This window comes from Corvus brachyrhynchos, unplaced genomic scaffold, assembly GCF_000691975.1.
Source record: "Corvus brachyrhynchos isolate BGI_N302 unplaced genomic scaffold, ASM69197v1 scaffold864, whole genome shotgun sequence".
NCBI classification, from domain to species: domain Eukaryota; kingdom Metazoa; phylum Chordata; class Aves; order Passeriformes; family Corvidae; genus Corvus; species Corvus brachyrhynchos.
The window spans coordinates 1,069,188-1,087,321 of record NW_008237871.1 but is presented as its reverse complement, the minus strand read 5'-3'; the positions used below and the strand labels follow the sequence as shown (position 1 = coordinate 1,087,321).

Sequence of the window (18,134 nt, the reverse complement as noted above, 5' to 3'; positions counted from 1 at the left end):
TGCTACAGGAGCAGCTGACCTGTCCTCTAAAAAAAAGGCAGAGGGGACAATATGGGGGACAGAAATCAGTACAGTTGCTCCAAGGTGAGCCAACCCTGCTGGTGAGTGTGGGCCTCAGGAGCTTTCATCTGAGCACAGTCCACACTATGGAAAATCATGAAAAACGGAACTGTGTTCTGCTGTGGCTGCACTTTATTTGACGTATTTAGGTGTATTTCCTACTGGTGTAAGCTCCAACAGACACACCTCTGGGTATGTCTAAAAGGGTGTTTGTCATCACACTTGTTTAGAAATAAAACCTTTTAAGTAAATCAGTGACAAACTGATGAACCCAGCTCATCTCAGCTTGCACTGAAAAATGGAGGCTTGTGCTGCCTGTTGCTGGACTGAAGTAACTGAACTACTTCAGATTTGCACTGGTGAAAGTCTGAATGCAGGTAAAGCAAACCCACCTTGAGTTATTGCTTGCTTCTTGCTACTACCTTTGACGTTTTGCCTTTTAGCCTGAAACAAGCCCGCTCTATGTATCTGACCTATTCTTGCTTGTGTCTTTAAAACACAACTGGTTTTCTCCAAAACGTAACTTGCCAAATGTGACTATTTGATGATAAGACACTATGCAGAGTTGGCTATGAATGTTTATTAACATCACATGGAAATCTGTACTCCAGAGAAGACAAACACGAGGCTGTCACCATACCTACAGAGTCCAGAGAACCAACACAAGCTTTGTAGGCTTCTCCTTTGCAGCAGTTGAGTGGCTGATGTTCGTAAGTTTTCCTCCCATACAGGATCATCTCAAGTATCAACACCTTGTTAATGATTTAACTGAAAAAAACCCTTAAGTTTAGTTAAGTTACTATTGACCTGGATTGACTAAAAAAGCAGATGACCAGGCTGCGGGTTCTGACTTCCACACAGATGTTTCTGACGTTTTACACCAGCACCTCGTGGCAGGGGCCAGAGCCCCAGTCACTGCTCTCCAGTGCCTGCACAGGTTACATCTCAGTTACTCAACCAATAATAAGCAAAATTCAAACTGTTGCATACACCAGTCATTCTTACAAGCACAGTCAAGGGCATCACAGTAAACAAAGGTCATGGTTTCCAGAGACCCTTACAAGCCTTGGCCAAAGAGCACAATAAATACAGTGGTGGAAGAGCACAGATGTGTCAGGTGTCAGGGTAGAGGAGACAGTGGTAATCTGTATAACCAGAGATGCATCTTTTTCATGTGAGCCTCCAGAGCCCAGCAGTATTGTCTGAGAAGAGGCATGAGGATGGAACAGGAGAGTATCATTCAGCCTGGCAACAGCATTTTCTCCTGCTTAATTCTTCCTTTGATTCTGGAAAACTTCAGTTGGCACACTCTGTTCACCCACAAAACAGGTCATTGTAATGACAGAGTGAGGGCTTAAACACTCTGCTGTTACCGTCAAGGTTTTAAGACTGAACACAACAAATAACACTGTAAGTTGAGGCAAGTTTTATTTAGACTGTACAAACAGGGCGTTGGGGAAAAAACACAGTGGCTTGATGTTGGGACCAGTTCTATGAATTAATTGGAGTAAGAAATTAAAAAGGCACTAATCTTAAGAAAAGACACTCCATATATTCTAAGAATATAATTCATTTAATACTGTTAATCTTATAGCACAAAAAATAAAACGAGCTATGATCCCCAAAATAAATTTTAAAAGCTTACACTTAATATTATTGCCTGAAGATCATGGTCTTTAAATTACATAATGGTGTTTAAAAGTTTACACAGTGAAGACTGTCTCAAATACAAGGCCACCTTTGCCACTGCAGTAATTGTATCCTTGTCCCAAAATACACTTTAACACAAATAAACAGAAAATGACAACTATACAGGAACACTTTCACTGGTCCCAAAAGGCAGTCTTTTAGGCAAATCTCACTTTCAAATATGGGTATTGAGGAAAATGCTTGAAAACTGGACTAGAAAACAAAGGCAGCCCACTCATTCCCAGGATGTTAATACAATATAAAAAATTACTTTACAGGCACATGAAATGGCACAAAGAATGCTGTTTTTCCCTTTACAAAAATAATGCTCAGGCTCTTCAGAGCCTCAACCCAAACAGGATATTCCCTTTTGTTTATTCTTTCCCAATTTGTAAACAATCATGAATTAAATTAGCGCTTATCCAGTGATGGACACTGATTAAAACAGTTTTCATTTAAACTTCCAGACTGGTCAGAGGCTTCAATGTCTATATACACATGTACACAGCAGGAGGAAGCCAAGCCTTTCGTGATAGTTGACTACAGTGGCACCAGGTCATTACACCAGCTCCTAGTTCCAAAGCAAGGACAACTTTAATGGTGCATAGATTGAAGCCATCACTTGTAGGCTCTCATGCTTCAGATTAAGGTTACCTTACACGCCCAAGAACATTTACACAGATAGATTATCACTCATTTAAGAGGTTTCATAAAACGACAGCACATGTGTAAGCAAGCGACAAGCGACTGAGAACCCAGAGTCCTTCAAAGAGAAACACACACTGATCCAATGCAGTCTTTGTAGGAAAATACTTGTCTCTTAGTAAAATAGCTAAGACACATTTTGAAGCAATGTTACAATCAGCTTAGGCTGGTCAGTATGCTACATTGAAACCACATTTTACATACCTGAACCACACCGCTGCTACTTGGAGAAACACTGTTCATTCATGGCCTAAAAACAGGTTCACAGAACTTCAAGAATTCTTGTCTTTGCATCAGATACCACTACACACAAATTTTGCATAGTTTTGAAGGTAAAACACTGTTTTTCTGCAGTATTGGAACATAATTAAACCTAAAACACTGGTTGTGTTCAAAGCGTACACCTTATTCAATGAGGGGATGAGTCAAGTTGTTTATTTCAGTGAAAAAAAATCAGGTTAAAAGTTACGTTCAAGATCTCAAATCTCACAGTATTTATTAACCACGCAAAGGAAGAATTCTACAATCAGTCTTCTGAAGAGCTGCTTGTAACTAGGTCAGGCCTGAAATAAGATTTCTCTGCAGCTGACTGAGTTTAGTGCAGTTTGTATTCAGAAGATGACTTTCAGTAGTACAATCTGTGTAGTAAACGTGCAGGTATTGTTGGGGCACAGGAAAAGCATGACCTTCTTTAATTAAGAGAACTGCATAGCTTTTCTTTGCAAGACAAAATGTCAATGCCTATTGTCAAGAATTACAGCACCAAACACTTCAGTCAATGCTACTCTAACTTCACAGTTAATTTGGTAGTAAAATGCTCTACAAGAACTTCTAGACTGTCAGCCACTTGATCAATACTATAGAAAACGTTAATAGATGAATGGAGAGACTTCTTTAAAACCTGGCATTTTGAGTGTCTGCTTGCAAATGCCATTTCTGCAGTTCTTCAGTGCCTTCCAACTAAGGATCTCATGGCACTTCCACATGAACTACTAACAATGTACTTTATTAGGATCAAGCAACACAAATCAACAAGAAAACATGCTGGAATTTAAGACAATGTTTATATCATTAGACATTTATAACATCTGATGACATTCTGCAAGTGTTTGAAGTTTCTCATTTTGCTACAACCAACAGCCTTCAAAAGCTGGAAAATAGGAGCTGCTGTTTTCCTGCCAGCTTCCCCATCGGACATCTGCCTTAACCAGGCTGTCTGAAAAGGGAGGTTTTGTAGTTGCATCTTTGCAGACATGTATTCTGTTAATTCAGTGTTCCATCATTTTGAAAAGAGCATTCCAGTTCACCTACAACACATATTTGAAGAACGTGGCACAGGATTCCACTGTACCTACGCTTTCATATCCTGCACCCAGGCTCAGGCTGAGCACCCGCATGGCATGAACTGCACTCACCCAGGCGCAGCCATGAGTTCCCTGCTGGAGTACGATTACAGCAGGGGAGCTTAGGTACAGAAAGAGGGAAGAAGCTATACTAATAACAGACACCTTTGTGGCCTCCTTCAGCCTGAGCATTAACTTATCACATGGGGGAACCCAGGCAGCTGACTCCAATTAACCATTTTCTAGAGGATGCTGGGAGGGGGAGGGACCTGGGTCCTATTTAAACCAGAGCCAATGCCTTAGGAAGGGTAAAAAAAAAAAGATGCCAGCATGCAGAGGACTTGTGATATAAGCAAGGAAAAAGAAAGAAAGGGAAAAAAGAAGAATGAAAGCAGCTCTGGAAGAGAAGCACAGCAACACAGACACCCTGGTAAAAAAAGGTGTACTGTGTTTGAAAATGAGCTTTTGATGAGCTGGGGCTGGCATGCTAGGAAACTTTGGAGAGAGCAGGGAGCCTGCAGAGAAATGGATATAAAAGGTCTTTAAATGTTTAAATAAGAGGATTTTATCGGTATTTACCAAGTTCCTCTGTCCCACTCCTACCTCTCCTCACCATGGCAATCTGATCTGTCTACTAAGTAACAGCTTGATGACAAGCACTTCTGTACTAGTAAAACTACACTTTCAACACTGCAGAAGAGCTGTAGGTAGACCAGGCCATAAGTGTTTCCCCTTAAAGCTCACTTTCTACAGTTAGTGCTTGCAAAAATCAACAGAAATGCATTAAATATGTCAAAACCAAGTTACAAGTATCAATGCCTCCTAGGTTTCCTTATAAATAAATGCCTCAGCTTAAATGCAGTTCAATCAATGGTTATTTGCATTTAACACACACTGTTTCAGGAAGGTCAACAACAAGCTTAAAAGTTAACAGAAAAGAGCAGTGTCTAATACAACTGCTTAGAATACATAAGCTCCAATTATTGTCCTTTAAAGAAACCATCATTTTAAATGTACTACCTTAGGACAGGTCATTTTAAAACTAAATCTTCTTCAGTTCTAAAATTGCATTTTTGTTGTTGCTTTTTGTTGGACAGTAATGCACAAGTTGCATGTTTGATCTAAGATTAGGGCTCTTCCTACTAAACAAACCAGAAAAAGTCCACGGAAGTCTCAACAGGAAAGGTTTTTTTCCCATACCTCTCTGCTATATTCCGGTTCGGTCTTCTCCAGCTTAAGGCCCAACAGTTTTAAAAGTGAAACTAAATTCTGGATGACACGACTATGGTCTGAAGGTCAGGCAGTGACTTCAGTTGTATGTATTCCAAATGTATATTAAAAGAACTGTCAAACTGCAGCAAGCTGGAAAATGGGCAATGCTAGCAATGTGCCATTAAGTCATCATCCCACCTCAAACAATGCTAATGATAGCCAGGAAAATGAAGCAGCAGTGTAAATTGGGCAGAGGGAGTCATTCGTTCTCATCTGGGTTTTGAGGGTCAAATATTTTGACATGCGTGAAAGGGAAGAGCCCTTTTCGACCGTTGACTTCTCCTTCCCACTGACCGTTTATATTCATCCTCGTAACCTTCACAATATCTCCAACCTGCATAATTAGAAACAAGAAAAATCCTTATCACATATGGGAATCTCACTTCTGATACAAATACAAATCAAATGAAGAACAACACATACAAGCCTATCATTGGGAAAGAAATCTTGCCCTCTTCATGGCAGAAAGTTCAATTGAAAAACTACTTTTACTGAATACCAACACTTTGTTGCTAAACATAATAATGTCTGCGCTCTTTCTTAGACTCTTAATTACACATATATTTATAAAGATTACTGAACTACACCTCTTTTTCTAGGTAAGCTTACAGCTTCATGCAACAGTATCTTTAGCCTAGATATAAATTCACATCAGTAAAGCTACCATCAGCAATGAGTCACAACATTCATTCAAAAGAGCACAGTACTGGTACTGGTTTTAGCAGCAGCTGACTTAAAAGAAATGTAGTTTTTCAAAGAGAGATTCCTAAGGCAAACAAACCATTACTTGAAGATCTAATTCTGATGATCACAGTCTAAGAAGAACCTTCTGTAATTTCTAAAACAACGGTACACTTCCAAAGTGGGGAAAAGCAATCTCAAACTTTTTTTTTTTTTCAGTAGTAGATGTAGATTCTGGCTTTATTTGTGGTTTTCACATCTACTTCCTGTCAAACCATTTGAAACAGGAATGATGACATGTCAGGCCTTTCCTACCATAACTGTGTCTCTCCCTGTCTGGCAGTGAAAAACGAGAAAAGTCTAAACTATGATCAAGCAAGAAACAACAGCCCAAATGATGATAAATTATACTCTTATTGTTCAACACCTGTATTTAATCTGGATTAGGACAATTCACAAAGCAAAATATCCAAACTGACAAGAAACATTTAAGACAAGCTAAATACTCATTATCCCTGAAGTGCTTATGGAGAGCTGAACACACGGTCTGTTACAGCAGCTCTCTAACTTTCCCCTTCCCTTCCTGTTTACTTATTTGACTCTATGTGTTAACTACCGTAAATATTTAAAAAGTGACATTAGCAGCTAAGAACTAATTTCACAAAAAGTAGAACCAGCCTATGACCAATGACCAACAGTTCGTAAGTTTCTTTCCCAAACTAGGTCCAAGCTCTTTGCAGTTGTCTCAGTTACCAAACAACTACTGTGAAATTCAAAGGAAACTAGCTTAAATCTTAAAGAAAAAATAGACATTGATACAGTATGTAAAGCAATTTGTCTACATTATCTAAATAGTATTAAAATTCAGACCAGATGCAGATAGGCCCTTGGCCAACATCCTTAAACTTCTCAGGTGAGACCTGTATATTTTATGTTAAAGAAAAAACCCTGAGTTTACAAAATGATGTGCATGTCACTAGATAATCTGAAGCCCATTTAAACCAGTCACCAGTACTGTAATAGATACTTTTAAAGATCAGTCAGAAGCAAGAACCCTTAGGTGAAATTTAAGATACTATAATAAGGTCCTTGGCAGTCAGTCACTCAATGTTATGTCTCTTAAAATAAAATTTGTTGAACTTTGAAACTATTCTTAGAGGTTTAAGCCTTATGTTGCGTATCAGAATAGAATTAAACATTTAAGCAAAGTGTGTTGCTCTGCCTTCCCTACTTTTTCTCCACTACTTTGGTTGTCTGTGTCCTGTCTGCCCCCCATATTTGAGACTGTCACACTGGAACAATTGTAATCTTGTGCTTTTGAGAGAGGAGAAAACCCTCTGAACTCCCATAAGTTCTTAGGATATAACTGAGACCATATTACTTTTTTCTTTTTTTTTTAATGCTGTTCCTAAACTCAAACACAAAGCCAGCACACAGAATTAAGCAGTTAAACACTGCCATGATACACTGCATGTACACTGAATTCACCCGACTGCTCTTCATCTCTCCAGGGCCTGCTGCAGCATGCTTTAATTGTGTATTTGCTAAAAAGCACAATTTGTCAGACTTCTCACTCAAGAAAGCTTTAAATAGTAACAAGATGACCTAAAATAGGAACCTAGCAAATGTCTCCTTAGGAAAAGGCTGATAACATCTATAAATACTCAGCGTTACATTGCTATATTTAAATAACCCTTGAAGGCAGATCTAAGTTCCAAGTTCTAGACCCAAAGTGAAGAAGGTGCAGCCAACATCACAACAGTTTAAAGCTAATAAGGAGTTGCATTTCTACGACACCATACACCAAACCCATTCTCAAACCCTTTAATCTTAAAAATAATCTTTTTAATCAAAAACATAGACCTGCATTTTCTGAGAGTCTCACAATGTAATTCTGTTCATATGCTGTAGAGATCAATCCGTTATCATTTTGAAGCTCTGGAACAGATGTTCTTTAACTTGGCTCTAAAAGATTTCACAATGTGAATAGGTTTGGAAGTCTTGCTTCAGCTGAGTGAAAAAAATATTTACAATATGTCTCTTATTGCATTGCAACAAACTGCCCTGTAGATTAATGATGTAAAATGCCTTTTATGCTGCTGGGTGGGCAAAGCTGCTGCACACCAGCATCTGCCACTAAAGAGAGCTGGCTGGCAAAAGCTACTCCACACATACTCCCTTATGCCGAGAACCACTGGAATAGTAAATTACTTTGCAGTAACTTTCTACTATTTTTGAGAAGGCTTTTTTGTAAATGAAAACTGCTGAACATCCTCTTGTGCTATATAATTTTTAAAATGTAGTTTCTCTGAGAAGACTAAATGAAACAGCATGTTGAAATAAGATTTTTGGCACAGGAACCTTGATTTCATGATAGAGTAACTCATGGATCTTATCTTAAAGATCTTAATTTCAAAAATGTCTAGAAAAATCTGGTCAACTAGTCCCTCTATGTATTTTTCCCCCAAGTAGTAAGTAAAAGCATTATTTGGTAAATGCCTTTTAAAGCATCTGTAACATGGTCAGCTGAGGTGCAATCTCCCACTAAAATTATTTAACACACTCTTTTTCAGAGAATGTTTTAAGCCAGTCAGAAGGATTGTCTTATGATTAAGCACAGGACAGAGTCAGGAGACCTGGTTCTATTCTCATCTCTGCCACAAACTTCCTGTATGACTCTGGACAGCTAATGGCCCTTATCTATAAATCAGGATAGCACTTAGCATCTCTCAGATAAGTTAATTAATTCAGTTGCGAAGCACACCAGCATCACTGGAATGAAGTATCACTACTGAAATGAGTAATACTTCTGAAATGCAGCCATTTGGTTACACCCAAATGATAAAAATAAAAATGTATTTTAGATAGCATCTTTCATTATGTCCTTGTTAGAGCATGAATTCAAAGCCCTGGGGAAACACAAGCTGTGGAACATGCCAGTCAGAAAGGTTACTTCATTCACTAGAGTCTTTCATACCTGTCTTCCATTTGAAGCTGATTCATACTCTGCAAAACGTTTCCTGCAAGCCATTTTAGTCAACCAATTCAATGAGTTTTACAGATATTCCAATAACTGTATGTTAATAGTTCTATGGTTGATAAAGTTCTGTAATATAAGTTTAAGGAGATAAAAATGCATTAAAATTGTAAATCATTTTAGCCCACTGGGTCAGTGCTATGGAAAACATTGCTCTCTGGAATCTACAGGGTGTTGAATCTCAGTCATTATCCTAATTAGCGTCACAGCTCACCTTCTTTGGTAACACTAACATTAATACCAAAACAATTGTTCAGACCAGCTGCCTGTCTGGAGAAGAACAGACAAGGTCCAACACTGAGAAAATACCTGATATCCCATTGTCCCCAAGGTGAAGAGCTACACAGAAGAGGCAGAGTTCAGCCACTCTGCAAACAGGACAAAAGGACGCTGAAGGAGCTGGTGCTTTATGTATTGGAAGATCCAAGAAACTACCAGGCTGAAAGCATAGCTTAATTACCCTTCATTTCTGATGTTCTGGGCCAGAACACCGTTGATGCACAAACCAGAGAATCAAACAGTTCAGAGGAAAAGCTTCATCCATTCTTGAGACATGAAAGGAGGTAGAAGGGCAACATAGACATGTGGAAGTCCTAGATCAAATTAATCTGGCCTTGCCTAGGAACACATTAAAACAAAGGAACTTTGCAGTTCACCAAGAGCCAGGAAAATTGTCAGAGTAGGGGTTACAGCATCAAAAAAAGTGCTGCTTTTCCTTACACGGTGGAAGCCTGTCTCCTTCAGATTAAGCCAGTGTCATGATTGTACAGAATTTGGAGAGTTCACTTTCAATTCACAGTTAGAGCAACTAAAGCTCCCTGATCAACAATTCACACTACACAAATATAGGACCAATACATTGCTTAAAATCCAGACTTTGTGGGTTAGATGCATTTTAATGTTTAAGACAGCAAGGCTAAGTCTCCTTGGCTTAAGAAAAACACAATGCTTGTTGTCTACTGAAAGAAGTAGCCTAATTTCCTAATTAAGAAAGTTCTACTGCTAGCACATTTTGGCCTACTTGTCTCAACTTTCCTTTGAAGAGGGAAAAAGTTAACTGTAACCTAATTGTAACAAGCTCAAGAGAAATACTGTAAGTCAGTTATATAATTATGGTGGATGGATATTTATTTCACCAAAACATTTCAGTGACAGGTTAACTCTGTACTAACAAACATACATGTGTATGATTGCTACATCACAAAAAGATAAACTACTTAACATTATAATGCTGGCACGAATCTATAAAAAGCCATCACTAGTACAAAAACTTTTAAAAATATAGTGCAACTCTTGTTTAAAAAGAAAAAATGAATCTTTGATTCCATAACACTGTCAAGTCTGGAGACGAATTCTAGAACCGCTACTGCCTTCAAAATTGACTATGACACTGATTAGAGCATTGGTAACATATTTAAGAATAATTTTTTAAACACAACAGGTATAAATCTGGTGGCTGCTGCTGGTTTCCCATTTTCTGGTTCCTTATCCTATTTAATTCCATTTTATAAGTGAATATGGAATTTGTTGTTCATGTCCTCGTTAGAGCTTGTCAGTTTGAAACAAGGGTTCATTAGCATACTATTGCTAACAGACTGGCTATAGAATTACTACAAGTTTTTAAAGGCTGAGAAACTTTCAGGTAGACTTTGCTGCTCTGTATCACAGTAACAGTGCCACAGAGTCTTTACTCTTATAAAATGCATCACCTTCATAAAGTGCTATCCTGTAAGTCCTTTGAATGCAGGATTGACCTCCTAGATTTCCCACAGTAATTAGCAGGACTGAAGAATAGCAATGCATGACCCTGTGGTGCAGAGTTCTAGTCCCAATAAGCACAGGACACTGTTAACTCTGTCCTTCATACTCCTTCCTCTGCAGCACCAGAAAGGAAGGAAATAGCTTCTTGGCTGAAAGTACACAAGTAAAGAAACAGATCTGGGTTGTGGGCTGTTGAGCTTTTTTCAGTTAGGGGTTGGGTTTGGTGGTTTTAATTTTTATTTTGTAGTTTGATTGTTTAGTGGTTTGGGTTTTTTTAATACAGTATCCATAAAATTCTACACATATTAGTAACTAGGTTAGGTGTAGTGAGAAACTACAGACTTCAATCATTTCATTAAAAACATTAAATCTGAACAGGCAAAGTAACTCAACAGACAAGAGCATAAGTATATTTTAGAAATACATGTAATTTATTGTAGGCTTTACTAATTATTCCCTGGTGCAGGGAGATGCACAAAATTACATGTACCACTAGCTGAAAGCTTTGAGATAGTATCTATACTTAAAACTACCATTTTAGCCCAAAAGCAGGTTATAATCTAATTTTTTATTTTAGACAGTAAAAGTGGAGTATATAACACAATAGGATTGAGTCAACACTTACACATTAGTAACTTCAATAATACCAATATTGTTACCCAGACAGGTTGTGAACTGCCCATTCCTGGAAGTGTTCAAGGCCATGTTGGATGGGGGTTGGAGCAGCCTGGTCTAGTGGAAGGTGTCCCTGCCCATGGCAGGGGGGTGGAATGAAATGAACTTTAATGTCCCTTCCAACCCAAACCATTCTGTGATTCTATATAATGCTAAATAAACTTAGCCCAGCAAAAATAAATGTCCTATTAACTAGTATCCTACAGAAATAAAATTGTAGTTGCTCTTAAATTGTCACACTTGTAAATTCACAAGTTGAACCCTTGATCTTTATCCAACCAATCAGATCTTGTTTCAGATTTTCTGTAGAATAGTCACTTGGTTTACATTTTTCATGTAAGAAATAAAAAAAAACATAAAAAACCCTTGCTTACAAAACAAACTTCTCTTTAACAGGCTATAAATTTTTACCTTAAAGAAAAATTCTATCAGCTTCTGTAAACAATAGTGTACAACAGAAACACTGGACTTGCAAGCAGAGAGCTTGTCCCATTTTCAAGATGAACCAAGAAGAATGACATCGCTCCACTTAAAAGGAAGTTGAGCAGATTACTATGCAATGGCTTTATTTACTCCAGATGGTACTCTCTTCCTTTTAAGTACTGTCCGTGTGCTGACCACACAAGGCCAGAGCCAGCAGATATTTTGCTTTCATATTGTTTTATCAGTTTAAATGAGACTGCACAATCAGCAACCATGGAATTACACTCACAGCTGAACTGCCATTTAGAGTACACCTATACTAAGGTGGAGAACTGTCAAATACTATTTTTATGAAAGAACACCATTAACTTTCTTCCCTAAAACAGTCCCATAACCTTACAAAACAGAAGCTTCAAATGGTTCAGTTTATTTAGCAATGTGTAGAGCCCTCACAAGGCTGGTTTTAAATACTTTATCAGGGTCCTGCAGGTGTTTGGCAAACTAAAGGAAAATCATGAAAAGAAGCTGAATGATTAAGAATAGCCCATGTGACAAAAAAATACTGCTATAATGAGACTGGTAAAGTTCCCTGTGCATGGATAGATATGGAGAAGCTGTAACCACTGATTTCAATGAAAATGTAGAGCAGTTCCCAGAATTCTGCTTCTGAAGCCTCTTGAAAAGCCACAGTGTGGATGAGGTACACTTGCAAAGAAAACAGACTGCATGGGAAGACAAAATATGCCAGTGTTGAGAGACACAAAACCATGAGGCAGTAAATGATTAGACAATCAAACAAAACTTCAGTAATTTGAAGGTTCAAACCAAGTCAAACCTATTTGTTGGCCAGAGAATTAACCCTACTGGTATCCTAGAGTAGTTATACTGATGGGGTTAACTAGGTCATTTAAAGGGCAAGTCAGAAAAGTCTACTTGTAAGGGCCAGCCTTCCAAGTGGTTCTGCTACCCTGCAGCAATTCAAGTTCCCTGAAGTAATTCCATGACACATTGATAACGTAACAAAATCAATCGCTTGCCTTGCTTTGCTTTCAGAAGCATGAGTAGTTTTGGCAGGAATCTTCTGTACAGTGCAGTTGGCAGTGAATTTACACTTTGTTCTGTGATAATTTTCACACACTGTTCACAAATAACAAGCTGCTAGATTTCACAAGACAAAGAAATTCCAGTGATTCATATTCAACCGTTAAACCCATAAGAATAACCACCTGTAGAAGTCTTACAAATGCAGGAGTAAAACAATTAGGGTGAGCACTATGAATAATTGGAAGTCACGAATATAACCTTCCAAATTGCAGTCAAAAATATCAGCTTTGACTTGCAAAGTAACTGAGCAAAAACAACAGGAAAAGTTCAAAAGTATTTTTAAAACCATTATTATTTTACTTGCTAAAATGTTGTTTCCTATGCTTGTTTGCTTGCATTTGTTCCTGGAAGTATTGCAGCACATTCAAATTTCACTTTTTCCAGGTGAGACATTTTTGAATTACAGGTTAACTAGCCTTCAGTATCATCTAAATGCAAAAGTAACAATCTTAGTCTTCTGGATATAGCTTTGAAAAACTTCTTCCAATCAATCATTTACTCCTGTTAAACTAGAACTATAACATAAATTCTTTACTATTTACAGAATAACGCCCTAAAGTTTTACAAGATATCTCTAATTTAAAAAAAAAAAAAAACAAAAAAAACATTGCCAAGCACAGGAACTTCCAGCACTTTTGGAGGTTACACTATACTCCTTCAGCTAACCTCCTCACCCCCAGTTTAGGTCTTAAGTTTCTCAAATTCCACTTTTGAAAACCAAAGTAAAAGGGACTAGAGTATTTCCAATATATTCTGCTCAGATTTCACCTCTCAGCACAAGATCTTCAAGTGCATCTCACAGCTGCAGATCAGAAACACTAAGTGTATCAGCCAGCAATCTTTACCTTTCTCTGGAGGATGCTACTGTCAGTTCTTAGCCTGGAACACAGCAGTGATTAATGAAACACCTCTTTCCTTCCCCAAGATTAGGTGGAGAAGCAAAGCCATCCTCTCACTAGCACTTATTACACAGCAGCATGTGTACACTGCTATCCTTGTAACATTTGCACAGTTGAAAAAGCAAGAAGGGAGGGAGAGTACAGGTCCTAAAGTTACTTACTAGGTCACTTTTCTCAAAGGAAGTGGTACAGATGAAGCAATTCCTGTGGATGTTTCTTCAGAATGTAACCTAACTTCTCAGTCCCTCGACATAAATAAGCAGACTCCACATGAAGTCATCCACACTAACTTCACTATAACAATTTTTAGTTTCTTCTTCCACAAGGCAATTGAAAACTCTTGAGACTGGAGGAAAAACTTACCTCTAATGCCAGCGCAGTCTTGTCATAAGCACAGGGTACTCTCTTTTGGATAGCTTTGGCATAGACTGGTCCATTCTGTGTGGATGGCAGAGGATTGATCACTGCTCCAGGTGTACTGGATACTGAGGGAAGGGGAGCTGCGGTTTGAGGCTGAGCATAAGCATGGGCAGGTTCTGGAATACCGTAACTGTTGGAATTCCTGTTTCCATGCTTCCCAAGAGAAGATCTGACTAGCTTTTCTACATAAGGAACAGGAATCATCCCAATCCGACCATCCTTGTTTCTGGCACTCCACCACTGTTCTTCTGGCTTCTCTACAATTACCAGTATCTCGCCCTTTTTAAATGGAAGATCCTCGGCATCGTTACCAGGAAAGTCATAGAGAGTCCGAACACACTCCACATTTTCTTCTGCAGTGGACATGGCAGGGGCAGATCCAGATCCCATTGGTGGACTTGGATACCTGAAGATTTGGTAAAAGTAATAGCTATTGGTTTCTATTTCCAGTAACAAAGCTAAGTACCAGGTTTGCAGTAGGAACATCAATTAGAGAAGAATGACTTACTTGGATTTGTGACAAAAGTATTGGCTTGGTAGCACTGTGAGGCATTTCGTAAGTAACTCACACTCTCAAATAATTACTTAAATACCCGAAGTAGCTTTCCCAGAAATCCAAAATAATCTATCATGGGATGCAGAAAACTGGGAGAAATAATGCAAAATCTTCATCTACCTGTTCTGGGTTGTTGTGAAGATCTTAGACTCAAATTAATTCTATAGCTTAAGTTATGAGAGTAATGATACAAAAAAACAAATTAAGACTATTTGGGTGACTGAAGCGGAAGGGTAATATATAAAAATGTAGCTGTGAATCTCTCCAAGAGCCCACCACCTCCAAAGTCACCCAAATAATTTTATTTTGTTTTTAACTTCAGCATCCACTTCTAAAGAATTCAGTAACTAAATGCTAGACTTGAGGTACCATAGAGGAAAAAGGGAACAAAATTAAGATGGTATGACAGCTTCATAAAGACAGTATGAATTACTTGCATCCACTGATAAGAAGGGACTAAGAAAAAAAAAAAGCTAGCCTTCTAGAAATATTCCTTTGCCTATTAACCATATTCTCTTTATTTTAATAATTTTTTATTACTAAGTCCATCACTTGTCAAATACAGTCACTTTGTTGTCTGTAATAATATGTAAGATTGTGCATCAAATGAGAATGCTTTCACTGCAATCTATTTTCATCATAAATGTTATACATTTTATTCAAAGCAGCTGTCAAAAAACCTTAATGGATATAGGCCACAGCAGATACTTATTATATAAACTATGATGGTAAGAATGCCTGTCATTAGTCTACTTCGATTCTCTTTTGCTACTTGCAAAATATGATGGAAGTCAAATCCCTGTGATTTCTGCAAGACATGCCAGAAGCCCTGAACAGAAAGGTATTCCATCTTTCAGACACCTCGCTGCAGCCAAAGCAGGGGCAGAGAGTGAACCCTTCGGGGAGCAATTGCTCTGCATAAGCAAGAACTCAGGAACATCAATGAGGATGGTCAGAGCTCCCTACTAGAAACACAAAACAAACAAAGTTTAAAATGGTCCATTTACAACTGTTTTAAAAGTTTCAGATGTCATCTCCAAGATCTAGAAGTACTTTAGGACTCTATATAGAAACCACCTTTCACACTGTACTTTATGAAATTAAAAGAATGAACAGCTTTCAAAAGCACAAGCATCTGAGAGCAATGTGCCCAGGAAAATGCCAGAGAAACAAGAATTAGCATAACAGTTCTGAAGCACATACGTGGCCACCCCTATTCTAAATCTAGTCCATTAACTAAAAATTTAAAAAACCAAAAATCTGGAAATGCTACCTTTCATCCCTCTTGCAGCAGGAAGTCTCCTTCGCACAGAATTTCACACCATCAACTGCATAATTGATTTTTCTAAGAGTTTTAACAAAAATCATGCTAAGAAAAACCACGTAGTCAATCCCATTTGTAGCTCTATAAAAAAGCCTGTCAATTCACAGCAGGTTACATCCCATCTGTCTCTGTGCTGAGAACAATAAGCAACCAAAACCTTGGAAATAAGGTGGTACTAAAATGTTCACAGAACATTTCACACAGGACTCCCAACAAATACCAAGTGAGCAAGTGCAGTCAGCTCTAAGTTCTCAAGTGTTTTGAGAAAGCCAAGTCAGTCATGGCCATAAATGATTAAGAACAAGTTTTTGCATCCAGAAAGGTTCAAGAGTATCCACGCTGGAGAACAGAGATAAGCATGAAGATTGCTTCAGCGTAAGACTTTTTTTTCTTCCCAACTCTCCACTATTTTTTTTTCACCTACCCATCTCTCTAGTCACAATCACTACCCAAAAGGCTGCCAGCAGCTTGAAGAGTTCCTGAAGCTTGAGCTTTCTGTCACATCCTGCCCATCACTTGACAGCTTTTCAGAAAGACTTTTGAACACTTGAGTTTTTCAACTTGACAAGCTATTGTCAACCTCTGACAAGTGACTGACTATCATTAAGTACTGGTCTATGCCAGGGTTCAATTGTGATTATAAACCTCAAAGTTATTCTTTCCTCCTAAGAACTTGCTAATCTGCAAAACATAGTAAGATATTAAAAAAAAAAATTCAGATTCACCTCTAAATTCTGCGTTTTAGTATGTCACTACTTTTCTCTTATTTCATTTCGTTCTATCCAGAAAGCCCAAAAGCCTTGAAAAAAGATACTGAGAAAGGCTTTATTAATTAAAAGTAAGGAATATGTTCTATGATTCTTGATAAGCAGTTTACTGATGCATGTTGCAGGTATGTCCCATGCAGGGACCAGGACAAAGAACTAGCTCATAGCCAAGTCACATTGTCCCATCCTCCCAGAACAGCATTTCTCAATGAAGTGTATGGTATATGCAGATATAGATGAACAGTGCCATAACCAAACTGTAAGAAATAAGTGTTTCACATTTTTTGGGCGGAGAAATGCCACTCTAGAGGTTTGGGAAATGCTGCCCTAGAATGTATTAATGCTGACTTAACAGGGTGAAGCAGTCTAATCACACAAAAGCCAGTTCTATTGTAATCAGTGTGGGTGCAGCGGTAGACAGCAAACTAAGCTCACAGGCTGTACTTCAATCACGAAAACGACTGGTGAACCACTTTCTCAACCATCCTTGGAATGGAGAGACAATACTAGAAGAAAAGGGTAACACAAAAAGGGTGACATGCTTTGTTACGACCACACCCTCTTTCAAGGCAATTATAGCCCATGGTAGAGGTACATGGTACCTTTACACACAAGGTCAGCACAGGGACCGTGGATAATTTGACTGAAAGAGCAACACTTTAATTGTCAGCGAGATCCAGAACGTTAAGAAGGCCCAGTGTTAGAAACGAATGTTTCCTCAGCATTTATTCATAGCATCTACATCCAGTGCCAGGCTCCCGGAGCTACTCGGCTGCACTATGACACCTTTACAGGTCTCACCTCCTCGCGCCACCCGGAGCAAAGGTGGCGGTGGGTGTGGTGGGGGCGGGGGGCACTCACCTGGGCGCGGGCTCGATGAGGGTGGTGGTGTCCAGGTAGTGGATCTTGTAGAACTCCAGCAGGGCGGGCAGGTGCTCGAACTCCTGATCGCCGATCTTAAAGCGGCGGTTGGGCAGGGAGTTGATGATGTAGTGGGAAACGCGGGAGTTCTCAGACACCGAGAGGACGTAGTCCCCCGGGCAGGTGGACGAGTCCCGCACCAGAAACATGCCGTGCCGCTGCCCTTGTAGTCGCGTCTGCGCCTCCGCCCGGGACACCGGGCCCACGTACCAGCTGGAGCGGTCCGACGAATCGAAACGAGCGGCGGAGGACATGGCTCCGGGAGGGGAAGGGGAAGGAAAGGGAGGAAGGAAGGTGAGGAGCCCGAAGGCCCAGGCGGAGGAAGAGACCCGGGGGAGGCCTGGGCAGAGAGGCCTGGGAGGCGGAGCGGGCTGGGGGCGAGGGGGAAGCGGCTCGTGCCCAGTCCAGGAGAAAGGAAACCCAGGGACAGCGGGAGGAGAAGGAAGGAAGCTCCGTGCCGCTGGAGGCGAAGGGCCGAGGAGCGGCTGGGGGGGGGC

The 18,134-nt window shown here is 39.4% G+C and overlaps 1 protein-coding gene across 1 annotated transcript; it reads right to left on the bottom strand.

Annotated features, from left to right (window-relative positions):
- Positions 1-620: 620 nt before the first annotated feature.
- CRKL (CRK like proto-oncogene, adaptor protein) lies at positions 621-18,128 on the bottom strand. Its single transcript, XM_008632101.2, has 3 exons — positions 17,578-18,128; positions 14,013-14,475; positions 621-5,403 (listed from the first exon to the last, which is right to left on the bottom strand). Exons 1-3 carry the CDS (start codon positions 17,889-17,891, stop codon positions 5,269-5,271), a joined length of 912 nt encoding a protein of 303 aa, XP_008630323.1. The 5' UTR covers positions 17,892-18,128; the 3' UTR covers positions 621-5,268.
- Between the last annotated feature and the right edge of the window lie 6 nt (positions 18,129-18,134).

Excerpts from the sequence above, each read along its gene's own strand:
- CRKL (XM_008632101.2), bottom strand. The coding sequence starts at position 17,891 with ATGTCCTCCGCCGCTCGTTTCGATTCGTCGGACCGCTCCAGCTGGTAC. Across the intron at positions 14,476-17,577 it reads CTCATCGAGCCCGCGCCCAG|GTATCCAAGTCCACCAATGG; the intron begins GTGAGTGCCCCC and ends CCAAATCTTCAG. Across the intron at positions 5,404-14,012 it reads AGACTGCGCTGGCATTAGAG|GTTGGAGATATTGTGAAGGT; the intron begins GTAAGTTTTTCC and ends CTAATTATGCAG.